This window comes from Bos taurus, chromosome 7 (assembly GCF_002263795.3).
Source record: "Bos taurus isolate L1 Dominette 01449 registration number 42190680 breed Hereford chromosome 7, ARS-UCD2.0, whole genome shotgun sequence".
Lineage (NCBI taxonomy): Eukaryota > Metazoa > Chordata > Mammalia > Artiodactyla > Bovidae > Bos > Bos taurus.
Genome location: NC_037334.1, coordinates 43,366,630 through 43,391,848, shown reverse-complemented (window position 1 = coordinate 43,391,848; position 25,219 = coordinate 43,366,630). Strand labels below are relative to the sequence as shown.

Here is a 25,219-nt window from a genome sequence, read left to right as displayed (position 1 = left end):
CCTGGAACCTGCCTGGATCCTCCAAGTGCCAGCTTGCACCCTCTGTCTTCCCCTCTGGATACTGGGCCACCCCTCAGTGTGGGTCAGGCCACCACCCAGCTGCCACTCGTGGCTCTGCCCAGCTTCCTAGCCTGAGCACCGGGGCCCACCACTGCCCACCTGGTCTGGGATTGAGTCCTGCTGCCTTTGTGTGTGTGTGTTCTTTACTGCTTTTTATTTTATTATTTATTTGGCTGTGCCGGATCTTAGTTGGGGCATGTGGGAATCTTTCAATCGCAGCGTGCGGGATCTAGTGCCCCTACCAGGGACTGAACCTGGGCCCCTGCATTGGGAGCGTGGAATCTTTGCTGCTGGACCACCAGGGAAGTCCCTGTTTGTTTGTTTTTTTAAACAGCTTTACTGAGATATAATTCAAGTACCACACAATTCACTGAATTAAAGTGTGCAGTTTCATGGTTTTCAGTATCTTCACAGAGTTATGCAGCCATCACCCGAATTTTAGAACATTCCATCACCCCAAAAGAAAAAAGTAGCTATGGGAAGTCACACCCCATCCCCCAACTCCTGATAACCATGAACCCACTCTCTGTGCCTGTGGATTTGCCTGTTCTTGACGTTTCCCATCAGTGGAATCACACACTCTGTGGCCTTTTGTGGCCAGCTTTTTACCTACAGGATTTTTATCTGTAGGTACGTGGCTGGGTCCTTCACCTGCCCTTAGTCTGTGCATCTATATAGTGGGCAGGTGCGTGGAGCCCCCAGAGCCTTGAGATTCTGGAGACATTGCCTGCCCTTCTCTGGCCTCAAAGTAGGGTCTTCAGAAGTTTTAGGCATCCAGTACCTGAGCAAGAGATGAGGCCAAGCGGGGAGGAAGACAGGGTTGCATATCCAGAATATATAAAGAGCTCTCACAGCTCAACAACAAAAACAAACCATCCACTTAAAAATGGGCAGAGGGTTTGAATAGACATCTCTTCCAAGATACACAAACAGCCAACATGCCATGAAGATGCTTAAAATTATTAGTCATCAGGGAAATGCAAATGAAAACCACAGCGAGACACCACTTCACACCCACTAGGATGGCTAGGATGAAAAGGGCAGAACAAACACAGTGTTGGTGAGGAGGTGGGAAATTGGAACTCAGACACATTGGCTGAGATGCAAAACCCTGCAGCCGCTAGGGAAAGCCAGGCAGCTCCTCAAACACTGGATTATCCTGTTACTCAGCAGCTCCACTCCAAGGTGCAGGCCCAGGAAAACTGAAAACAGGGCCCAGAAACCTGCACACGCATGTTCACAGTGTGAGTCACAGCTGCCAGGAGTTGGAGGCAACCAAATGCCCTTCAGCAGACAAACGTGTCCCTCCACACATGAGAGCATCCCTCAGCTGTGAAGAGGGGTGAAGCCCTGACACTTGCTACCACGTGGACAGACCCTGAGAACACGATGCTCAGTGAGAGAAGCAGACACAGAAAGACACACAGGGTGTGATTCCACTGATGGGAAATGTCCAGAACAGTTCGATCCACAGACACAGAGAGTGGGTTCCTGGTTGTCAGGGACTGTGGATTTAGGGGGTTAGGGGAATAATAGCTGAAGGAAACAGGGTTTCTTTGGGGGACATGTTCTAGAATTAAGTGGTTGCACAACTCTAAATGTTCCAAAAGCCAGTGGATGGTATAATTTACGATGGCTGATCTTATGTCACGTGAATTTCACATCAATTTAAAAATTTTACTTATTTTTGACACCTCAGCTTTTATTATTTATTTATTTATGGCTGTGCTGGGTCTTTGCTGCCATGCGGGCTTTCTCTAGTTGCAGTGAGCCAAGGACTACTCTCTAGTTGCATTGTGGGGGCTTCTCACTGCAGTTGCTTCTCTTGTGGAGCACGGGCTCTAGGGCATATGGGCTTTACCAGTTTCACCACTTGGGCTCAGTAGTTGTGGCACATGGGCTCAGTTGCTCTGCAACATGTGGGATCTTCCTGGACCAGGGATTGAACCCACATCCTCTGCATTGGCAGGTAAATTCTTAACAACTGGACCATCAGCGAAGTGTTCTGACAGGTGACACCAAGCGGTTGGACTGGTGGTGGACCCCACGTCTCAGATCACCAGTTGGTGTCTGGGGCTGTTGGGGGCTGTTCCAGGGCAGTCCTGGGGAAGGTGGAGGGAGCAGGTGTCAGGGTCCTGTGCTAGGCCTCAGGGTCCTCCGCCTTGCTGAAATGGTGGGGTCCTCGGGTTCAGACTGATCACTGCTGTGTTTATGGTCCCACAGCTGAGCCGTGTCCCCAGCATGGCCCCCAGGACCGGATCCTACCCCAGTTCAGTGTCCGCCCCCGAAGACTGCTTCCCATCTCCACCCTCCTAGGATCCCACCCATGCACCCCTCCTACCCCCTGCCCCGAGTCCCCAGCATGCCACCCACCCTGTCCGTTCCTTGGACCCAGCTGCTGTCTTGCTCAGAGCACAGCCGGTTGAGCTGGGTGACCCTAGGGTCCAGAGGTCCATCCCTTCCTACTGGGTGACCTCAGGGGCCCCGTTTTGGGCCTCAGTTTCCCTGTCTGTGCAGCAGGACATTAACACCCCCCCCCCCCATAGAGCTGTGTTGAGCATCAAGTGTATTAATGTGTTCAGGAGTCTCTGAGCAGCACCTAGTGTGTTCCACCCTCTTGCCTGCTCTAAACTCTGCCATGGCTCCCTAGTGCCCAGAATCAAGTTGTCACCCCCCACCCGCCAACCCCTCACCCCTGGCTGCTGCTGGGCCATGTACCATCAGAGCTGGACCTCACTCCCTCTCCACCACTGGGGATCGACAGGAGGAAGAAGCCCCCCACCCCTCCTGATACTGCCCCAGACTCTCTCCTGGTTCCCCAAGCTGTCAGGAAGGTCTCCAGGGACATCCCTTCGTTTCTGCCCAGCCCCCAGGAGGCATCAAACATGATTGCCCCATTTCCCTTCCTCCTACCTCCAGAGGACAGTTTGTGGTCACCTTTCAACACCAGCGATTCCCAACGGCTGTCCAGCCCAGGCTCTGCCCCTGCCTGGCAGAGAAACGGAGTCCAGGTGGGCATCAGGCCTGGGGAGGTGGGACAGACATGCCAAATGTGTCACGTACACCAAGCCATCTTGTTATGCCCATTTCCAGGTGAGGAAACTGAGGCCCCGGTGGGATCAGCTCTCTGGACCCCACCCTTAACCACACGGAGGATCATCTTTGAAGACACATGGAGTTGATTCTCTTAACCCAAGAAAGGCCACAGTCAGGAAGGGTCTGGAGTATGGCCGGCTGCACACACTGGGCTCTCCGGCAGCGCAGCCCTCCCCCACCCCACCCCCATCCAACTGGACGTTTAACCGCGGGACTGATTTTGAGGGTCTGTCTCGGTTCTCGACGGCTCCCCCGAGACTGTACCGAGCTAGGTGTATAGGAGATAGTGAACAAAATGAGCCGAAGAAAATTCTGCCGTCTGGGGCCTGGAGACTGTGGACAGTGATTTAAGTGCTCGGGGGCCTGTTTCCCCACTTGTTAAACGACGGTTAGCTGGCCCCCACCCCTCATGACTGTGGAAACACCTGCAAACAGCAAGCGCTGCCTAAGGAGCCTCACGTGAATTCACCACGAGGGCCCTTCCTCCCCGCGAGCATCGCGGAGCATCCCGGCCTGTGCGCCTCGGATGCTGTGAGCCAGGCGAGGGGCCGCGGTCGGACCAGGGGAGGGTGGACCCCGAGTGGCTGAGGGAAGATGCAGGGCAGGTGGGCGAGGCGCGGGCCCGGGAGTGAGACAGCGCCCCCATCCCCACCCCCAGCTTCTTTTGTCTCCCGATGGCCCGGGCGCTCAGGGAACTCGCCATGGAAACGCGTACCGGGGAGGGGGGCAGAGACGCGGGAGACCCGGAGATCCCGCCCGCGTCCAGCCTGGATGGGGCTCCCCGGGACCATCTGAGCCGCTCGGGAGGGGAAGAGCCCGCAGAGCCCGGTTCGTGCTCCCTCCTGCGGGGGACGTAGATCTGAGAGACCCAGAGACCGAGGGCGCGGAGCAGGGAGGCGGGGACGGCGACGGACGCGCGCGGCGCCCTCGACGCGCCGAGACAAAGAGCCCCCGCCCCTCGCGCAGCCTCCAGGCCGCCCGGCGCGGGGTCTCAGGCCGGGCGGGGCCGCTCGCTCTCCGCCCCCCCTCCGCCCCCGCGGGGGCGGGGCCGGCTTTGTGCCAGCCGCGCCGCAGCCCCCGCCGCCGCCAGCTCCGCCCTCCGAGCGCGGGCGCGCCAGGTGAGGGGCCTGCGGGCGGAGCGCGGACCCCACCCCTCCACCGGCTCCGGCCCTCGGGGTCCTGGAGGCCCCAGCCCTGACTCGCGGGTGGGACCCCAGCCCGGAGGCTCTCGACCAGGCCGACCCCGCCCTCTCTGCCGAGCCCTCTCGCGGCTCCTCCATCCGGGGAGGCAGCCGGAGGGTTGGGCAGGACCGCAGTGCGCCAGGGGCGGCCACGGCCCCCGCCTCGCGGCCTCAGTTTCCCTGGGCGTTTTCTGCGCATCCCGGCCCGCCCCTCCTCCGCGGGCGCCGGGCAACTGGTCCCCCAGGGCTCAGTCTGCGCCTCCCCTCCTCCAGCGCGGCTTTGTCCCCTCCAACTACGGTTTGTGGCGCCCCGGGCACGATGATCTCAACCAAGGAGAAGAATAAAAGCCCGAAGGACAGCATGACGCTTCTGCCCTGCTTCTACTTCGTGGAGGTGACTGGGGGGAGGTCGCGCTGGTGGGGGCGGGGCAGAGGCCTCCGTTCAGCCGGCCCTCGGGACCCCCACGCCGAGGGACCGGGGCGAGCACAGCCAGGGACCTGGGTGTGTGGGGCAGCGGGGAGGGCGGTCAGAACAGTTGGGCTCTGCAGGACGAGTAGGAGTTGCAAGAGAATGTTCTAGGCTTTGCGGGAGCTGGATAGATGCTCAAGGCGGAATCTTCAGTCCGGGGTTCCGGTCAGCAGCTCACACGAAGGGGCTGGAGCAAGGTGCTGGGCGCGGTGGGCGGGCGGGGAGTGGGGCGCGCAGTATAGATATGATGTCTTCCTGCAATGTGAAGGCCGGAGGCCTGAGTGTCTGAATTGAAATTCCTCCTCTGCTAATCGTGGAGGCTCGTGCACTTCCCTGAGCTCTGACAGAACAGGCTCCGCATGTAGTGAGGGCCTTAGGAGTGCTGCAAAATAAGATAGTAAGTGCAGCCACCGGGCACATACTGAGCGCTAATGAAGGGTTGGTGAGGCGAATCCACCTGATCAGAACCTGGGTTACCCACAATGCCACAATGCTCGCCAGGCCAGGAAACCCGGCTGGAGTGAGGGGCCCAGACTGGGCGTGGGTGGAGAAGTCCCCCGGACCTGAGCAGATAGTACCCAACCCTACCCTGAGCAGGGTCACCCAGACAGCTGGTTACCTCCCCCACAGGCCGAAAACCTGGTTAGTTTTTCAAGTTTGCATTTGAATCCTTATTACAGTAGGTTATTCCTCCTCAGTGTTCTACAGGCCACACGGAGGCAGCCCCTCACCCTCAGTTTCTCCCAACTTCCCACTACTCTCACCTGTGTGCCTTTCCAGAACACCTTTCACCCAGCCTTTCACTTTTCACCTGGGCTTCCCAGGTGGCGCTAGTGGTGAAGAACCAGCCTGCCAGTGCAGGAGAGTAAGAGATGTGAGTTCAATCCCTGGATCGGGAAGATTCCCAGAAGAGCAGGGCAGCCCACTCCAGTATCCTTGCCTGGAGAATCACCATGGACAGTGAGCCTGGTGGGCTACAGTCTGTGGGGTGGCAAAGAGTCCGACAGGACTACAGCCAGCCTCCCATTCAAGTTCACCATATGTAGCCCTTCCCCCACCACCTGTAGAAACGCAGGTTCTGCCTTCAGCCTTTTTTTTTTTTTTTTGGCTTCAGGCAGGGTCTTAGTTGTGGAATGCAGGATCTTTAGTTTCAGCATGTGGGATCTAGTTCCCTGACCAGCGATCAAACCTGGGCTCCTGGGAGTGCAGAGTCTTAGCCACTGGACCACCAGTGAAGTCCCTGCCCTTGGCGTTTCTAGCAGAGATCTTTGTTTACCATCGCCCCATCATTTTTCACTGCCCTGTAGTACTCCAGTGCCAGCCCTAGGGAGTTGGGCGTTTGGGGGGTTCCTAGTCTTGATGTCTCACAAACATTCCTGCTGCCAAGTCGCTTCAGTCCTGTTCGACTCTGTGCGACCCCAGAGATGGCAACCCACCAGGCTCCCCCATCCCTGGGATTCTCCAAGCAAGAACACTGGGGTGGGTTGCCATTTCTTTCTCCAATGCATGAAAGTGAAAAGTGAAAGTGAAGTCGCTCAGTTGTGTCTGACTCTTAGCAACCCCGTGGACTGCAGCCCACCAGGCTGCTCCGCCCATGGGATTTTCCAGGCAAGAATACTAGGAGACTGTAAACTCTTTGGCCTGTGTCATCCTGCACAGAATGCAGAGCTTGTCTGCATTGTGCATCTCTATCGAGCAGGGTGTGGAAAGACCCCAAATTCCTCCTACTGAGGCCCCTGCACTTGCCTGTTTCCCCATAGTCGTGTCTGCACCTGTGTTGGTGATGTTTGAATTTTGACCAACCCAAGAGGTGCAAAGCCATATCCCAGCCCTGGTGTGCATTTCCTGTACTGCCAGCATTATGTTTGTGTGTGCGTGGTAAGTCCCTTCAATAGTGTCAGACTCTTTGCAACCCTGTGGGCTGTATCCCACCAGGTTCCTCTGTCCATGGGCTTTTCCGGGCAGGAATACTGGAGTGGGTTGCTAGTTGCTATTTCCTCCTCCAGGGGATCTTCCAGACCCAGGGATCGAATCTGCATCCCTTAACATCTCCTGGATTGGGAGGCAAGTTCTTTACCACTAGTGCTGCCTGAAAAGTCCAAGAATACTGGAGTGGGTAGTCACTGCCTTTTCCAGGAAGTATTCCCGACCCAGGGATCGAACCCAGGTCTCCTGAAGTGCAGGCAGATTCTTTACCGTCTGAGCCACCGGGGAAGCCCAGTATTACATTTATTCATTCTTAAATACACATGCCCCCAAAGCAAGCACGGTAGCTTGCCATTGTGAGTGTGTGAATGATTTTCCTTTGGGGCAGATATGCTCTGAGGGGTTCCTGGTTTTCAGCTGAGGGTCTCTGGAAGCAGTGAGAGGTGGGTGATGTGATTTAGGAGGCACTTACAGACCCTCAGGGAGTGGCAGACTCTGAAGTGGGGCCTCTGCCCCTAACCCACCCTGCCACCAGGTGCTTCCAGCTGGATCTGGCAGGGAGATGTGGGCAGAGGGCTGGAGGAGAAGCAGGGGGAGCTGGCCAGGCATTACAGCCACTTTGCCGGGGACTTGGAAAGACATGGGGGAGGTCTTCAACGTGACCCTCTAGTGGAAAGATTTGCTGGTTTTAAGTTGTACGCTAAACCCTCTCTGTGGCCGGACACCATCTGCCCACTGAGCCAGATGCTAAGCACTTCGACTGTGTTTGCTCGTCCAGTCCTACACAGACATCCTGGGGGGTGGCCACTGTATTGTTCCTGTTTTCAGCTCGGAAGACTGAGGCACAGGGAAGGGGAGGAGCCATGATGCAAGCCCAGGCAGGTGGCCATGAACTGCTTCACTCAGCTGCCTTGGGCCTCCTGCCTTCATGCAGCAGGTGCTCTATAAATGCTCCTTGGACACCAGCCCAGCTCCTTCAAACCCAGCTCACCCAACTTTGGCATTTCCCCTCTGGAAGCCTCCAGCCAGGATTGCATGGAGGGTGGAGGCCCCGCTCAAGGCACTGTAGAGATAGAGCTGGGAGCTTCCCAAGGCAGCTGAGCCCCCTTAGGGGCCCACCTACACTCTGGTCCCAGAGGTGGCCCCAGTGGATATGTCAGGTTGAGACCCATGGACCAGAAGGGGAGGCAGAGGACACTGGGAGGGTTTGCCTCCGTTGGAATCTGCTCAGTCAGTGCTTTGCAGTACGAGTAGCTGAGTGAGTGGTGGTGTACAGCCTGCCCCGCTGCCCTCCTCGAGCACACTGTTGGTGACTCGGTCAGGTGCAGCTCAGCTTTCCCGAACCTCAACCTCCCACCTGTTCCTCATAACTGCTCTGAGCAAGAAAAAACGTCACGTGTGCCCTCTGCCTATCACCTGGGGGCACATGATCAGGTTGTGCAGAAGGACAGTTGTATGAATGAGCAACTCAAAAGAATTCATTTATAAATAAAAATTCATTTATTCAGGCCCAACACCCATGTTCCTGGGGCTTAGTGTGAAGCTGGCATGTAGGGGTATGGGGTGCAGAGGAGAAATAGCAGCAGAAGAGATGAACAGGCTGGAGCCAGGAAGGGTGTCTCCAAGGAGGGCAGGACCCCAGAGGCAGGTCTAAGTGCATCCATCCATCCATCCCTGAGAGAAGAGGCCAAGAGGCAGGAGCCCGTCTGCCCTTCCCAGATTGTTCAAGGCAGCAAAGGTGCCTTGGAGAGAAATGAATGAAGTGATTAGTGGGTGGATGGATGGATGGAAGGATGGGTGAGTGGGTAAGTGGATGGGTAGAAGGAATGAAAAAAGAAGCAAGCAAATGTGAGTGGATGGATGGAAGGTAGATTGATCGGTGAATGATGGAGAATGGTTGCTTGGATGGATGGGAAAAAGGGAGGATGGATGGTGGACTGGATGGATGACACTTGACTGGGGGGAATAAATGAGTTGATGGATGGGTGGGTGGGTGGGTGCATGATGGGTGAGTGGGTCAATGGATGGGTAGATAGATGGGTGAGCAAGTAGGTGTATATATGGGTGGATGAAAGGAAACAGCCAAACAGGCATAAGTGGATGGATGAATGAATGGTGGATTGATGGATGGAGTTGAGAGATGGATAGATGGATGATAGGTGGGTGGAATAGTCAGGGCATGGATAGATGGGTGGTACATGGGAGCATGGGTGGTCAGATGGATGGATAATGAATAAATGGATGGAAAATTGTTGTAAGTTTATGGATGATGTTTTTGAATAAATGAATGATAGATGGATGGGTTAATGGAGGGACGGGTCAATGGGTGAGTGGATGGGTGGGTAAGTTGATGGGTGGAAGGAAGGATGGAGGATGATGGATGGCAGGGTAATGTGGCTGGCTGGGTGGGCTGATGGATGGGAAATGAATAAATGGATAGAAAGAATTGGAAGTTGATGGATAGAGGGATGGGTGTTTGGACAAATTGATGATTCAATGTGTGGGTTGATGGATAGATGGTAAGTGGATGGATAGTTGGTTCATGGATGGATGTGCGGATGGGTGGATGGAAGGAAGGAAGGGTGGGTGGGTAGATGAGTGGTGGGCAGAAGGATGAATGGAAGCATGGGCAGGTGAGTAGGTGGGTGGATGGAAGGATGGATGAGTGAGTGGAGGGAAGGAAGGAATGAATCATGGGTGAATGGATAGGTAGGTGGATAGATAGATGGAGGTAGATGGCTGATGGAAATTTATGGAAGGATGGGTGGGAGAATGGGTAGATGGACGAACAGATGGGTGGATGGGTGAGTGGTTTGATGGTTAGAAAATGGATAAATGAATAGATGGGGGTTAATGGATGGAGGGATGATTGAATGGATGGGTAATGGATGTATGGTGGATTTATTTTGGGAGGGGGGATGGCAGGTGGGTAGATGGATGGATGGGAGAGTGAGTGGATGGATGGATGGGTGGCCAGATGGAAGGGAGCAGGTGTGGGTGGATGAAAGGATGGTGGATGGATGGGTGAATACATGAAGGAAGGAAGGAGGGGTGGATGGACGGTAGATTGCATGGATGATGGAAGGACAGCAGAAGGGATGTGTATATGGATGGATGGATAGAAGGGAGGGTGGGTGGATGGATGGATGTTGGAATTTGGGGGTGGAGGATAGGTGTTTAGATGAAAGGATAATTGGATGAGTGGATGAATGGAATGATGGATGGATGATAGGTGGATGGATGGGAGGATAGGTGGGTAGATAGGATGAATGTAAGGAAGAAAGGAAGGAAAAGATGAGTGGATGGATGGATGGATGATAGATGGGAGGAAGGATGAGTTAGTAGGTGAGTGTCAGATAATGAATAAATGGATGGACAGATGTTGCAAGTTGATGGACAGGGGTGGGTGTTTGGATGAAAGGATAAATGGTTTAATTGGTGGTGGCTGGATGGATGGGCTAATGGAGGAAGGAAGCAAGCATGAGTAAATGGATGAATGGATTGTGGATTGATGGATGGATGATGGAAGACAATGGCTAGATGGGTGGGTGGGTGGATGGATAGAAGGAATGAAAGATGAGGGGATAGATGGATAGAGGTGGGTGAGTGGATGATGGAAGGATGGATGATGAATTGATGGTGATGATGGTGAATGCATAATGGAAGATGATGGATGAATGCTGGATGGGGCAGTGGGTGGATTGATGGATGGATGGACAGAAGGAAGGGAAGATCAGCAGATAGATGGGTGAGGGTCAGATGGATGGAAAATGACTAAATGAATAGATGGATGTTGGAAGTTGATAGGGTGATTAGTGGGTTGACGAATTAATCTTGGGTGCACGAATGGCTCTGTTAGATGCACAGATGGGTGGTGGGTGACTCAGTTGATGAATGAGCTGATCAGTGGGTGAACAGCACGGATGGGTGGACAAGTCAGTGACGGGACTGAATTTGTGGGCGGATGACTCACTCAGTGAATGAGTGTGGTGTGACCCTGGCCAGCGTTCTTCCTGCAGCTGCCCATAGTGGCATCCTCCATCGTGTCCCTCTACTTCCTGGAGCTGACCGACCTCTTCAAGCCAGCTAAGGTGGGCTTCCAGTGCTACGACCGCACGCTGTCCATGCCCTACGTGGAAACAAGTGAAGAGCTCATCCCACTGCTCATGCTCCTCAGCTTGGCCTTTGCTGCACCTGCAGCCTCGGTGAGTCCCAGGGCAGGGCGGGGCTGGCTGTGGGCCCCCGGCTGGAGCCTTGCTGAGCACCTCCATGTCCACAGATCATGGTGGGTGAGGGCATGCTGTACTGTCTACAGTCCCGGCTGTGGGGCCGCAGCGGGGGCCCAGGTGGGCCCGAGGGCAGCATCCATGCCGGCGGCTGCAACTTCAACTCCTTCCTTCGGCGGACGGTGCGCTTTGTAGGTGAGTCCCCCATGGCATCTGCACACTGAGGGTGGTGGGTCTGGCCCCAGCTCCCGTGTCTGGCCCTTGCACTCCCACCCCACAGGTGTCCACGTATTTGGCCTGTGTGCCACGGCCCTGGTGACTGACGTGATCCAGCTGGCCACGGGCTACCACGCACCCTTCTTCCTGACTGTCTGCAAACCCAACTACACCCTGTTGGGCACATCGTGTGAGGCCAATCCCTACATCACACAGGATATATGCTCTGGCCACGACACCCATGCCATCCTGTCTGCCCGGTGAGCATGCCTGGCCCTGTCCCAACAAGCATGTAGGGAAACTAAGGCAGGTCCCAGAGCCTTAGGGCTCACATGGGTGTTTCTTACAGGAAGACGTTTCCGTCCCAGCATGCCACTCTGTCTGCCTTTGCTGCTGTCTACGTGTCGGTGAGTGCTGCCCCACACCCCAGATGCCCCACAGGGACCAACTGCCCTGACCACCCACCTGTCCCCCGGCAGATGTACTTCAACTCGGTCATCTCGGACACCACCAAGCTGCTGAAGCCCATCCTGGTGTTCTCCTTCGCCATTGCAGCGGGCGTCTGCGGCCTCACCCAGATCACGCAGTACCGCAGCCACCCGGTGGACGTCTACGCAGGCTTCCTCATTGGGGCTGGCATAGCGGCCTACCTGGTGAGGGGCCGAATAGGGAGGCCCGAGGGGGAAGGCCAGCCACCCCTCCCCACCCCCGCCCAGGGGGATGCTGCCATCTTCTCCCTTGGGAGCTGGAGGCAGACTCTCATGAGCCCAGACTTGCCAAATGTGCAAAGTAACCAGAAGCCAGAATTTGTCCTGTGGGGAAAAAGGTGGACTTCCCCCTCTCTGACCCCCAAGGCATGTCTGTGGCCCAGTGGGGACCCTAGTCTCCAGCCACAGGCCTCACACCCAGTCCCCATCTCATCTCTAGGCCTGCCATGCAGTGGGCAACTTCCAGGCCCCACCAGCAGAGAGACCAGTGGCCGTGGTGCCAACTAAGGACGCGCTAAGGGCTCTGACCCAGCGGGGCCATGACTCGGTGTACCAGCAGAACAAGTCCGTGAGCACCGATGAGCTAGGTCCACCCAGCCGGTTGGAGGGTGTGCCCCGGCCCGTGGCCCGCGACAAGACCTCGCTGGGCAGCCTAAAGCGGGCCAGTGTGGATGTGGACCTGCTGGCCCCGCGCAGCCCCATGGGCAAGGAGAACATGGTGACCTTCAGCCACACACTGCCCCGTGTCAGCACGCCCTCGCTAGACGACCCCGCCCGCCGCCACATGACCATCCATGTTCCACTGGACGCCTCCCGCTCCAAGCAGCTCATTAGTGAATGGAAGCAGAAGTCACTGGAGGGCCGAGGCCTGGGGCTACCGGATGAGGGCAGCCCTGCACACCTGCGGGCACCCGCAGAGCCCATGGCTGAGGAGGAAGAGGAGGAGGAGGAGGAAGAAGAGGAGGAGGAGGAGGAGGGGGAGGAAGGGGGTCCAGCACCTCCCTCACTGTACCCCACAGTCCAGGCTCGGCCAGGGCTCGGGCCACGCGTTATCCTGCCGCCTCGGCCTGGACCGCAACCTCTGGTTCATATCCCTGAGGAGGGGGCCCAGGCAGCAGCTGGCCTGTCCCCCAACAGCAGCGCAGCTGTGCGGGCCAAGTGGCTCATGATGGCTGAGAAGAGTGGAGCAGCAGTGGCCACAGCCTCGGCCCAGCCCCGCATGGCCAACCCGCCCCGGCTGCTGCAGGTCATTGCCATGTCCAAAGCTCCAGGTGCACCCGGCCCCAAGGCAGCCGAGACGGCTTCCTCATCTAGTGCCAGCTCTGACTCCTCCCAGTACAGGTCACCGTCTGACCGCGATTCTGCCAGCATCGTCACCATTGATGCACACGCACCCCACCACCCTGTGGTCCACCTGTCTGCGGGTAATGGGCCCTGGGAGTGGAAGGCGGCGGGAGTCGGGGCCAAGGTCGTGGAGGGAGAGGGTGGCTATGAGCTCGGGGACCTGGCCCGCAGCTTCCGCGGTGGGGCCAAGCCCCCAGGCATCTCCCCAGGCTCATCAGTCAGTGACGTGGACCAGGAGGAGCCACGGTTTGGGGCCGTGGCCACTGTCAACCTGGCCACGGGTGAGGGGCTGCCCCCACTGGGCGCAGTCGATGGTGTGCTGGGACCAGGCAGCCGGGAGTCGACGCTGCGTCGAAAAGCAGGCCCAGCGCTTGGTGATCGGGAAGCAGCGGAAGCCGAGGCCGAGAGCTACTACCGGAAGATGCAGGCTGCACGCAGGTTCAAGGACTGAGGGCGGGGGTGGGGGTGGGGCAGGGGGGTCTTGGTAGACAATAAAAGGTGATCCTGGAGAAGAGCTCACAGTCTGAGTCTTTCTGGAGTACTGGGTGTAGGGGTGGGACCGAAACCCCCACACATGAAGGGTAACATGGCTGAGTTTACAGAAAGGAAACAGCAGTGAAATCAACAGGCCCAATAAAGAGGGGAATCAAGTGCAGGATACAGAGAGTTTATTCAGAGTCCAGTACAGACTGGCCAGACCGCCTTCTACATGTGGACAGGAAAAAAGAGCCTACAGAAAAGGTAGGAGTTGTTATAAAATCGCTTTAATTCAGTTCTCTCTGCATTACAAGCCGGCAGTGGGCGGGGCCTGCCGTGCTCCTTACAATACTGAGCCTGTAATTGCTGTTATCAAAATATACATCTGTGTCACCATAAAAAACCGCATTTGCTGCCCCTCACGTCTTACAACAGGTATAAAAAATTATAAATATTTACACCCTTGTTCCACCCCGACATGGAAACTTGAGGCCCAGGCCCCGAAGTGAGGGCCGGCCAGCAGAGGCCTGCGTGCAGGGCACCCCTTGGACCCGTGAGTGCAGGACGAGGCGTGAAGACCGGAGGGGAGGGCTGTTGCCCCACCTCCTGGGGTCCCAGCATTAGAGGCAGGAGAAAAACAGAAACAAAACTTTGGTCCAAAATTTGCAGGAAAAAAAGAAACCCTGAAAGTTGAAGAGCACTTGTCCTCAGAGAAAGGACAGTCAGGTGTGAGTAAGGCATCGGGCGGCAGATGCCGGCCCCGCTGTGTCTGCCCTGGAAACTAGATCCTGCCCTGCGACTCAATGACAAGGAATAAAATAAAAGTACAGTATACAAGGTCATACCACAAGGAGAAAGTTTAGGTTACACTCATACCATTTTTATCATCTTGCTATATAAAAAGTTACTTAAAACTATTTCTTTTGCATATAAATGAAAAAGATTAGAATATTTGGTCAACTGGAAATATTGCTAGGCACAGGTGTCTGCAGCTGCATCGAAGCATAATACAGAGATTACAGTGAAAACAAAGCTGAAGAAGCAACAGGGAAGGGTCCGGGGAGGCCCCAAGGCTGGGGGAGAATCACACACTTGATTAAAGGATTGGGTGGCGGCCACAGCCCCCCACCACACCAGGCACATGATCCCAGGGGAGGCTGACCCCGCAAGCCCTGCCAGGGCAGCGGGTTTAAGGCACAAGAAAGCCAAGTGGGGGTTTAGGAGCGCCCGCCCTGCAGGCGGCAAAGGCACAGGCAGGGGCCGGGCGGGTGGTGCCATCCACCGTCACCAAGAGCTTGAGGCTGGCACCCCACCTCCCCAAGGTGAGCAAGTGAATTAGATTTAATTTCTTTTAAAAACAGGTAAACTGATTTCTCTTTTAAAAAAATAAAATCTCTGGTCTTTTAAGGTCACTTCAGCTGCTTTTTAAAGTGGCTTTTTATCTGGAATGATGGAAGTTGTTGCCGGGTGCCCGGCAGGCTGGTCCTGGGTGGCGGCCTAGATGGTGGACTTGGAGAAGGACACCCGCAGGTGGTGGTTCTCACCCAGGTCATGGTTGTGCAGGTCGATGAGTGCCTGGATGGCCTCCTCCACTGAGCCCATCTGGATCAGCGCCATCTTGCGGTCCTTCCTGCAAGGAGTGGGGGAACACAGGCATGAGGAGCCGCAAGGGGCCAGGGAGCCTAGGGGCAGTGGGGGAGGGGACTCTGCTCACTGGAAGAACTTGAACCCTTTGACGATCCCGCCGTTACTGGAGAAAAGAATCTTGAGGTCATCCTCAGAGATGGAGGGCCTGTAAGTGGAGAGAGATGTAAGCCTGTCTGTGCAAGATCAAGGTCATTCCCTCAGGACAGGAATGTCCAGGGATTCGGGGGTGCCCAGAAATGAGGGATAAGATGATGGAAGCATCTGAGAGGCAGAGGCACTCACGGGATGTTGGAGAGGTGCAGAGTGGCCGAGGGTGGGAAGATGTTCTGGAAGTTCTTGGAGCCAGGCTTCTTGAAGCGGTGCAGGGGCGAGTTTCCATAGTCCTTGGTCAGGCCCTGGTCCTCCTGGCCCTCGCGGGGCAGCTGCACGCTCTGGTGCTTAGAGAGTGTGATGCGCACTGGCTTTCCGTGCAGCTTGTGCCCATTGAGGTGACTCATGGCTGGGGGCGGGGCAGAGGAAGAGACAGCATACGTGACCTGAGGGCCCTGGGTACCACCAACAGCCCTGCCCTCCCTGGCCACCCCTTACCCAGCTGTGCCTGGCTCCCATCGGCCATCTGCACCAGGGCGTTCTCCTTCTTGTTGAACAGGACCTTCACACGCTGCACATCTCCATACACGCCTTCAAAAGCACAGGGACAGGGGGCTGAGCCCCAGGCCCCAGCCACCCACCCGCCGTCCCCACGACCCACACTCCCACACAGGGCTGGCTCTCCCCAGTTTGCTTATTCTGCCTCTGAGAACCTGTCTAGACACAGGGAGCATGACTGGGAGGGCTGCCTTCCGCAAAGAAGCCATAAAATCCAGGAAAGGTCAATTGCCAAGGAACCATCCTGTAGCATGCTACCGACACATTTACGCTGCCAACAGCATGCGGGTAGGGAACCATGCTCTATAGAATCCAAATAAATACGCAAACCGCAGCCCAGACCGCACGCATCGGAATCTCAGGGCGTAACAACCACCTCAATTACATGAAAACAAGGTAATAAAAGTGTGAACGATAACATACCGAAAAGAATAAAGAGGCTTTGGGGTGTGACTCTCTTTAGAGGACAGCAGAGCAAGGCAGCGAGGGACAGGGAAAGGGAGAGGTCAGGGGGCGAGTTGCCAATCGTCCACCACGAGGAGGCAGCCCCGCAGGCGTGCAGGTTGATGGATGATGAAGTTGTCAGGATGTTAATATTCAAGGGCAGGTTGGTTTCCGGAGAGCAGGGTTTGAGGGGGAATTTTGTTTTTTTTTTTTTATTTATTTATGGTTTTGTTTTGTTTCAAGCAACAACAGGAAGCAGAAGTACCGTGCAGTCAGTTGGCAAAGAAATTCCGGATCAGGGCAAGAAAAAAAATTGGGAAAGGGGAAGGGGAGAAAAGAAAAAAAGTAGCAAAAACACAGGTCAGTAAATACATAAGAAAACACGCGGTGCCCCATCAGTCAAGACCACACACATTACAGGCCACACGCCGGGCAGACAGCCGGAGCACCCTCCGCGGGGAGGAGGCGGCGCCTGCTGGCCCCCCACTCGCTCCCCCAACCAGGCCCTCCAGGAACCGTCTCCTCAGCCCGCACCGGAGCCTCCAGTCAGGCTCGCCGGGCGCTGCGAGCGGACAGCTTGGCCAGAGGAACTGGGACAGGACTGGGGAGACTGAGAGTCACACGAGGTCAGACAGGCAGGAGAGCAGCTCATTAAACAAGAACCCCGTCTCTCGAGAAGCAAATACTGAGCCTCGCTCACTGGACCCCAGCTCCCTGAGCTAATCCAGCCCCAAGACAAGCCAGGCCTGGCTGCCACCTCAGGGACTGCCGGGTGGCCTCAGCTTGCACCCTCCCCTCAAGGCGCCCCTCTGCAGGCCAAGGTTCGCTGGGCTGGAAATTTCAAGTTTGTTCTCATGTACCAAATACTTCAACTCTCAACATCGTGAAATTAGGAACGTAAATTAAGATGTTAAGGAAACAAGAGAACTCCAAGCACTGCGGGAAAGGAGGCAGCAGTGAGTGACGTCAGCGCAGAGAGGAGGATGGGGACGCCCACGGGCACTGGCTGGGCCTGGCCCAGCTCCAGAGCCCAGTGCCCGGTCAGAGGCTCCATCTGCACTAGGACTAGGGGCACTCCCAATTCCTAATTCCCGGAGGCGCCACGTACCTCAGGGTTGAGATTGCTGACCAGCAGGACAGAGTTGCCTGCCCCCGCCAGGCCTGGGATGGCGATCCGGCCCGCTGCCGCTGCTGCTGCCGCTGCCGACGGAATAGCCAGAGGGGCCAAAGCCCCATGCACATTAGGAACAGAGAGACCTGCAGGGTGAATGGGGTTAGCTGAGTGTGGTGCCCACAGTCTCCACAAGGAAATCGGTCTTGCCCATCCTCATGCAAACAGAGATGCAGGGGGTGGGTGGGGGCATCAGCCTGGCCCCCAGCCCTGCGACCCTCCATGCTCCTCAGAGCACACCACCGTACTGGCCTGACCACCTATATGTGCCGACAACACAGAAGACTCAGGCTTCTCAGACACAAGATCGAGCCCGGTGGCCTCGGCTGTGCGTGCACGCAGGTGCCCGTCACCATGCAAACAGCATGCCGGGCATAACAGGCTCAAGACTATTCCGCGTGTGGGCGCCTGGCCCCCGGGAGGGATGCTCAGGTGTGCTCACCCAGCGCATGCCGCTCCGCTTACCAGGCCGCTCAAAATGCACTACTAGGGGCGCATCCCTCCAACCACAGGCGCTGGTCCTCAGCGGCTCAGCAGCCCGGCCACGCCTGCCCTGTCCAGACTCCGCGCCCAGAAGGCTAGACCCCCGTACTGCGCCACGTTGGCCGCCGGGGAAACAGAGCTACTGGCGAGATGTGGACATGCAGAGGCGGCGCTGGGGCGAGTATGTGAGTACCTGCGGCTTGAGGAATTGCAAAGGTGGGAGGGAAACCAGCTCCTGCATACGGAGAGGCTGACATTATACCAGGCGCACCTAGAAACAAACGAGACACTAATCATCGCACCCACGGGTGCGAGCCGGCTGCCAGGGCCCCACCCGCAAGTGCGGGGTGGGCTGTGCGGGCGCCTAGCCTGAACTACGAGTCCTGCCTGGGTGGCCTGCCCCCGGCGTCTCACCAAAGGCAGCAGCCATGGTCTGGTCCAGCGAGGGCTGGCTGTCACCGGACGGCAGGTCAGGGCGCGTGTAGTCGCGGCTCTTGTCGTTGTTATACTTGACGTTTAGGCTGGTGAGCTTGGAGAAGTCGATGCGCAGTGTGCAGCATGCGTTGTAGATGTTCTGGCCATCCAACGACTGTGAGGACAGTGAGGAGGCTGTCAGCAGGTGCCTGGCGGCCAGGGGCACGGCTGCCCTGGGGACCACTCACCAGCTTGGCGTGCTGGGCGCTCACGGGGTCCGCGTATTGCAGCAATGCCTGGAACTGGTTGTTCTTGGTGAAAGTGATGATCTTAAGAACAGTGCCAAACTTGGAGAAGATCTGTGGGAGAAGCTGGTGGGTCAGCCTGGGCCCAGGCACCAGCCCCACTGCCCACAGCTAAAGCCCAGTGCCCTTACCTGGTGCAGCACGTCCAGGGTCACTGGGTAGAAGAGGTTCTCCACGATGATCCTAAGCACTGGGCTCTGGCCAGCCATGGCCATGCCCGCATCCACCGCCGCGGCCGAGGCTGCCAGGGCCAGGTTTCCTGACTGGACTGAGTTCACAGCCTGCAAGGCCGCCTGGGCCCGCTGTGAGGACAGTACTGTGAGTCCCCCAGCCCCAACCCCGCCTGCCCCACCCTGCCCCCACCCACCCACACCTGAGGGTGCCGCACCGCCTGGTTAGGGGAGCTGTCTGTCTTGAGCTCCTTGTGGTTGGAGAACTGGATGTAGATGGGCTGGCCGCGCAGCACAGGCGTCACCGACGTGTAGTAGTTCACCATGGTGTTGGCAGCCTCTTCTGTGTGCATCTCGATGAAGGCCTGGGCATGGGAACAGGGTGAGCTGACTCATACCAGGGATGCCTCTGGGACCCACCCCAACTGGCCCAGGCCTCGTACCTGATTCTTCCCTTTCAGCATCAGGAGATTGGTGACCTTTCCGAAGGGCAGCCCCAGGGAAATGACCTCCCCCTCGGTGACATCGCCGGGCAGCTTGCGGATGTGGATCACCCTGGAGGGCACGCCCGCACTCCTGCTGTCCCCCTTGAACTTCTTGCTGTCGTTTCCATTTGCTGCAAAAAAGCACTGAGTCACATAGGGCACCCCAGGCTCCCTCAGAGCGGGGCCCTCCCTGGCACCGGGAGGTTTCCGGGCTGAAGTAGTCCCCACACTTGGCTCCCAGAACTGTGCAGTAGGCAGGTGCAGGGACCAGGCAGGGCGGTGGGCGGGTGGGGTTACCTGTGGACGCCGAGGTGCCGCTCATGATAAAGGGTCCGTTAGTGACGCAGGCAGAGAAGAGTTCGTCAGATCCCCGCTGCAAGAGAAGCAAGGTGAACCCAGTGTCCTCGCTGAGGCCCCTGATCCTCCCTACCAGAGCCCACATAGTTCCTTTCCCGCCGGTGGAGCCCTTGGGGCTCTCCCCAGGCAGGGACAGAGGCTGTCCCCTCCTAGGCCTCTGCGTGTCATGGCCACCTCCACCTTCCATCTCCCCACCCCCCTCACCAGTGTCTGGGGTCTGCATGGCTCAGGCTCACAGACCGTGAGGACAAAGCCCCCTTGTCCCCCTGTGGCCACCCGCAGGAGTATGTCCTACTTTCCAGTCTGAGGAAACCGGAGCCCAGCGACCAGAAACACCACCTCTTCAGGCGGCAGGTACCTTGGTGACCAACAGGCTTCCCAACTGCCCCTGTGGGTGGGCTCCCAGCCCATGTTATCTCCAGAAATTCCCTCGTTAGTCTCAATCTAATAGAATCAACTTCCAGAACCCCTTGAGAAGCAGCTTAAACAAGGAGAAAGGCAAACAGCCTCCTGCCGGCTGGGCAATGAAACCCCAGAGGGCCATCCACCTGTGATTTCCTCGATACATGAAACCAGCGCCTGGCAGCAACAGGAGACCAGCCTCCCAGCCTTGACCCTTCTCCCTCAACCCGCCTTTCCGCCAGCTCGCCCTCCTCACATCAAGGACACCTTATCTCTGCCCTTCCCCTAAACTGCCAGCCAGTTCAGCCACTTACAAACAAGTAGGCTCCACATACAGGACACCTCCCCACCTTCCGTGGTCCAGCATTGAAGTGCCCCAGAGCCCCTTCAGGTGCTGACCCCCTCCCCAGCCCTCAGGACAGAAAAGTGGGCACAGCCAGGCCAAGGCTATGAGGCTAAGAGAATGTTCTGGGCCTCCTCACTGCCAGACCGCCAGCTATAGGCACGCCGACGAACCCAGATCCCAAACTCCCCAGCACCAGAGGCTGCTCAGAGCACTGCTTGGTTTTAATGCGTACAGGTTGGAGTTGGATGTAAATGAAGCAAAGTGTTAGCCCCACCAGCAGGCAGACCTGCCCCATCATGCCTTTCCTCACTGCCCTGGCGTGGGGCGGGGGGGACCTGGACTCATCCAGGCTAAACAAACCAGAAACCAGGTGGAACACACCTGAGCCCCATTCCCACCTAAGCTGCAGGGAAGTCGACTTGGAGGCCTACCAACCCCTCCCCTCAGGTCACAAAAGCCCCCTGGCCAGAGCTAGACAAGAATAGACAGGGCACCCAAGTGGCTCCCACACAGACGCCGGCTGCACAACCTTAAAAAGGGCATCTCAGCTCCTGTCAACAGGTGATGGACGGGGGAAGAACTCCCTCCAGAGGGGGTCGTTCTTAGCTCCAACTCCCTTTTCACAGCAGATTGCCTGGCATGAATACCTATGTGGTCTGCCCACTTGGCAACCCCCCTCCCCCCAGCATAAGGAAGTGCAGGTAGTGACCAGAGGCTCACCAGGGACTGCCCACTGGGGGCGCAGAGAGCGCACACAGACAGAACCCTGGGGGGACAAAGGGCAGGCCAAGCTGCACTAGAGCCCCTGCTCTAAAATCAACTCAGCACCACCAGGAAGCCCCCGAAGCGTGCCCGGAGCCAGGGACAGCAGCAGCTAAGCACCACTACATCCCAACACCTGTCACTCGGGGCACAGCTCGTGCTTATCCTGAGAGGCGGGACCCAGGATGCCCTCCCGGAGGCACCCACGCTGGTGCACCCTCAGCCTCTGGAAGCGGCCTGGCTGGATGGGCCCCCACGGAAACAGGGGGGTGGGGGGTGTCACCGTGCCAGTTACAAGCACACCTGGATGAGATCCCCTCCCTCCCTCCTCTCGCCACCAAACAGGTTTTATCTGCAGGAAGATCAGGAAGGCTTGCGTGTGAAGAGTCCACCTGGGAAAACCGAAACCAGCCCAGGCCCCACAGCCAGAAACTAGCTGCTGCCTGCTCCCAGGGATAATGGGCTACCCCCAGGGCTGAGGTGGACACCCGGTCTCTGCCAGCGAGGCCCCCTTCTCGGAGCAAAAGTGAGCTCGACGAGAACATCCTCAGAAGCACCTCCATCCGCCCCAGAATCCCCAGGGATCCTCCCAACCCATGCCCACCCCTTAAACGGCCTGGGGAAGAAACTTCCACTTTTTCCACTTGAAACTGTCAAGAGTCCCATCAGCCCGCGGGCATCCCAGCTCCAACCAGATGCAGTTCTGGACTTCAGGGGAAAGGTCCTGAAGTCAGGGCGGGTGCCCCTCACCTCAGAGGAGCCACCCACCCCGTACTCCTACTACAGAGCAGGCTGTGGCACACCACCCCCCACCCCCAGCCCGGCAATGGGAGCACACAGGCCGCAGAGTGAACGGGCGGAAGGAGAAAGCGACGTCCCCAGTGCCTACCTTTGTACCAACTGCTATGTCTGGGACGATGCTGCAGAGAGAGAGAGAAAAAGGAGACATCAGCAAGGAGCACCCACCACATGCCAGCAGCATGGGCTCCAGGGGCGGCAGGAGCCCCTGCTCCAGGACTTCAGCAATGAGGCGGCTTGAGGAAGGGAAGGGAGGTGTCCTCTCTCTAATCGCCACTTGAAAAGGAGCCATCATTGTCCTCGGGCTCCTTTCCCCTCCCTCCCTCCCGGCAAGACCCCGGCCCCGCCTCCGATGCATCCAAAGACAAAGACACCCCCTCTGCAGGCCCTCAGAAAGACACTAGATGCTAATTAGGATTGAAATGCTGTTGCTTGCTTTCTAGAAACACGCAATGCTTGGGAGAGGTTTCCAGCAAAAGGCAGGCTGTGAAAAGGCAACTCAGGGGCCCAAGGTTAGAGCTGCCGCCCCAGGGGACTGAAAAGGGGTCGACCCAGTGAAAAGGATCAGATAAAAGGGGACACCAGTTACTCATCAACTAGGGTCCATGTGACCTGCTAGGGAAGGCAGGGTGTGTGACTGCCCCAGGCTCCAGGGTCCTGCAGGCCAAGCCCTCGGGACAGTAGAGCCCTTGAAGGGTGCCACCTAAAGACTCAGGAAGGGTCTGCTCAGGAGAACTTGGCCAGCTACACCCCACCAGGTCACCTGGCCACCAGCCTGCCATCACAGGAGACCAGAGCCTCCGGTGATGTCACATGTCCCCTGGCCAAGCCCCTGGCTGACAGAGGCCCTGGGGCCACTGCCTGCAGCATCGGGCTCAGGGTTCACCACAACCTGGGATCCGACCCTCCCACAGCCTCACCAGCCTATGCCGTGGGACTGCCACTTCTTCCCCACAAAAACCTTAAGGGTTAATGTCAACGATTTTTAAAAATCTTACTGAGCCAAGAAACAACTTCCCAGAAAAACAAAGAATGAAAAGCACGCAGTTTCCCAACTGCTAACCCAGGACGGCTGGCGGCTTCCTACTCAGGGAGGACCGCAGACGCAGGAAGTGTTTCAAAAAAGATGGCCTTTCTGCAAAAGGTCCCCCGACTTTCAAAAAGGCAGGCCAAACTGCAGCTGCACCAGCAGGCCAGGCCAGGCCCGGCTGCCTAGACAACCACACAACCGACCAGAGGCCGCAGACGCGCCCCAAACTACGTTTCCGTGACGAGGAAGGGAAACTCCGAAATTTGACCAGGGGGCCAGGAGAGCTCTTCCCACCGGGCTTGACCGGCGGGCTTCCCGGCTCCCAGCTCAGGAATGGGCTTCTCTGGGAAGGTACGTCCCAGCCTAAGCGGACGACAGACCACGAGATCAAGTTCCTCTTGTTGCAGCAATTTTTCTAAAAGGCTAACCTTAATTCAGCCTGCAACCTATCATTTCAAACCCGAGGCACCGAAGGCACGTGACCCTCCAGGCACTGGTAACTGCCCGCCCCGCCCGGTAGGGCCGACAGAGGAAACAGGGCTGGCTTGAAGCTCCCCATCACAAGACATCCGCAACTGCCCCCAGACGCTTCCCGCGGGGCCCAGACTCGAGAACGCAGCTCCACCGGGTTCTACTAGCTTCCCAAGGCTGAGCCCCGCCGCCGCGGTGCCTACACCGACACCTCCGCACGCGGGGAGCGGGCTCAGGTCCGGAGCCGCCCCGCCCCCAAGGCGCCCGGGGCACCACCCCGGGACGCCGGGCGGGAACAAAGGGGGCGGCGGAGGGCCCGCGCCCTTCCGGGCAGGAGGGCGGCGTCTCCAGCCGCGCCCCGGCCCGCGGCGGGCGGGGGAAGCCGGAGTAGAGTCCGCGCGGCGGGAAAGGCCGCGCACGCGCGACAGAGCTGCCGAGAGCGCGCGGAGCCGCGCACGCGCGCGGGGGACCTCAGGGGGCGCGCGGAAACTGTACGGGGCGCCGCAAGGGCCACACGGCGGGCCGAAGGCGGCGCGTGCGTTTGGGGCCCAGACGGGAAGCGGGAAGGGCGGCGCAACCGCCGCGTGCTCTCGGGACGGGCCGCGTGGGCACCGGAAGCGGACAAGGCTCGGCCCGGCCGCCCCCAGCCCCCGATCCCTACAGCCTCTCGTCCGGCTACTCATCCCGGGCCGCAACCGCGCCAGAACTTGGGGGAAGGGAGAGAAACCCCGGCGGCGCCCGAGGGCCTGGAGTGGAGGCGGAGCGGCGCCCCGAATGTACCGCCCCGAAGAGGCCGGGGCGGCGGCGAGGCAAAGGCTGGATCGCGATATAGGCGCCGGGAAGCGCGAACCAGCACTACTCACCCGTCCATTGCACACACAGGAGACCCGCGGGGGACGGAGTGGAGGCGCCGGAATAGCAGGAACCGACCCAACGGCTCCGAGTTATAGACTCACAAAATGGCGGAGACGCCCGAACACGTCCCCCGCGCGCTCTGCCCATTGGCTCCCGCCGCGCAGATGGGCGGGGCGAGCCCCCTCGGACCCCGCCAGCGCCTCCCAATGGCTAGGAGGTCGCTCGAGGGGTGGGCCCAAGAACAGTGGCAAGCGGGCATTGGATAAGGCGGCCGTCCGTCAGAGCTCGAGGCGGAAATGGCCCGTTGAGTCGGAGGAGGTGCGAAGAGGTGAGACCATGTGATGGCGCCAGAGCCAGTTAGCGGAGCTGACCTCGTTTGTGGGGCTTTGCGGGAGAAGCCATCTTGGGAGTGGGTACGTGGCGGATCAGGCGGTGGGAAGCGTGCTTTCCCCAGCCTCCCGCCATCTTGCAAACGGGCAGAGACCACCTCGACCTCGGGCGTGATGTCAAAGGGAGGCTCACTGCCATCTTGAAGTCGGGCAGAAACCTACAGGGCTCCATGTTGTTTGTGGGCACCTGGCCGAAGTCCCTTTCGAATTCAGACGTTACTCAGGTTAGCGAGCGGAGCAATGGCAGCGGCTTAAGGCTTTCTGGAGACGCCGGGGTTCTTTCCACTGCTGGCCACAACGCCTGCGGCACGACGAGGCCACGAGTGGCCTCTGACTGTCTTTTGTCCGCCCCAGAGCAGCGAACCCTGACCACGATCCCCTCGCGTGACTGCAAGGGTGGGGAAACTGAGGTCCGGGGCGCACGGCGAACCCCTCCCTGCCTGTCTGTAATGGAGGGAAACGAGGCCCGGGGTTCAGGGTGGACCCGGCCTGCCTGCTGCAATGGGGAGAAACTGAAGCCCTGGGGTGCAGGGTGGACGCTACCCACCCGTCCAGCACG

General features: G+C 58.1%; 2 protein-coding genes and 1 long non-coding RNA gene across 8 annotated transcripts; 1 reads left to right on the top strand and 2 right to left on the bottom strand.

Moving 5' to 3' along the window:
• Nucleotides 1–3,858: 3,858 nt before the first annotated feature.
• On the top strand, nt 3,859–14,132 carry PLPPR3 (phospholipid phosphatase related 3). Of its 4 annotated transcripts, none has more exons than XM_059888720.1 (8): nt 4,037–4,274; nt 4,611–4,731; nt 10,752–10,937; nt 11,048–11,153; nt 11,239–11,434; nt 11,524–11,581; nt 11,654–11,827; nt 12,102–14,132. In XM_059888720.1, the coding sequence occupies exons 2-8, from the start codon at nt 4,657–4,659 to the stop codon at nt 13,455–13,457; spliced, it is 2,151 nt and encodes a 716-aa protein (XP_059744703.1). In that variant the 5' UTR covers nt 4,037–4,274; nt 4,611–4,656; the 3' UTR covers nt 13,458–14,132. The 4 variants fall into 4 exon arrangements, with proteins under 4 accessions (XP_059744702.1, XP_024850866.1, XP_059744703.1 ...); XM_024995099.2 differs by having other exon boundaries at nt 4,040–4,274; nt 11,012–11,153; XM_059888719.1 differs by lacking the exon at nt 4,037–4,274 and adding an exon at nt 3,859–3,984 and having other exon boundaries at nt 11,012–11,153; nt 11,524–11,827.
• On the bottom strand, nt 8,210–11,727 carry LOC112447411 (uncharacterized). The gene is made up of 2 exons (XR_003035600.2): nt 11,640–11,727; nt 8,210–10,861 (listed from the first exon to the last, which is right to left on the bottom strand). It is a non-coding gene; the product is annotated as an uncharacterized lncRNA (long non-coding RNA).
• On the bottom strand, nt 13,658–24,375 carry PTBP1 (polypyrimidine tract binding protein 1). Of its 3 annotated transcripts, none has more exons than NM_001302784.1 (15): nt 24,280–24,375; nt 22,007–22,037; nt 19,548–19,623; nt 19,209–19,381; nt 18,984–19,130; nt 18,727–18,897; nt 18,539–18,649; nt 18,291–18,465; nt 18,070–18,147; nt 17,331–17,479; nt 16,202–16,235; nt 15,719–15,811; nt 15,413–15,629; nt 15,198–15,275; nt 13,658–15,113 (listed from the first exon to the last, which is right to left on the bottom strand). In NM_001302784.1, the coding sequence occupies exons 1-15, from the start codon at nt 24,285–24,287 to the stop codon at nt 14,981–14,983; spliced, it is 1,674 nt and encodes a 557-aa protein (NP_001289713.1). In that variant the 5' UTR covers nt 24,288–24,375; the 3' UTR covers nt 13,658–14,980. The 3 variants fall into 3 exon arrangements, with proteins under 3 accessions (NP_001289713.1, XP_010805519.1, NP_776867.1); XM_010807217.3 differs by having other exon boundaries at nt 23,374–24,370; NM_174442.3 differs by lacking the exon at nt 18,070–18,147.
• Between the last annotated feature and the right edge of the window lie 844 nt (nt 24,376–25,219).

Coding starts and splice junctions, on each gene's coding strand:
- PTBP1 (NM_001302784.1), bottom strand. Junction 18,650..18,726: donor CCCTGGACGTGCTGCACCAG/GTAAGGGCACTG, acceptor CTTCTCCCACAG/ATCTTCTCCAAGTTTGGCAC. Junction 18,148..18,290: donor GACCATGGCTGCTGCCTTTG/GTGAGACGCCGG, acceptor GTTTGTTTCTAG/GTGCGCCTGGTATAATGTCA.
- PLPPR3 (XM_059888719.1), top strand. CDS start 4,657: ATGATCTCAACCAAGGAGAAGAATAAAAGCCCGAAGGACAGCATGACG. Junction 11,154..11,238: donor GCGGACGGTGCGCTTTGTAG/GTGAGTCCCCCA, acceptor CCCACCCCACAG/GTGTCCACGTATTTGGCCTG. Junction 11,828..12,101: donor CTGGCATAGCGGCCTACCTG/GTGAGGGGCCGA, acceptor TCTCATCTCTAG/GCCTGCCATGCAGTGGGCAA.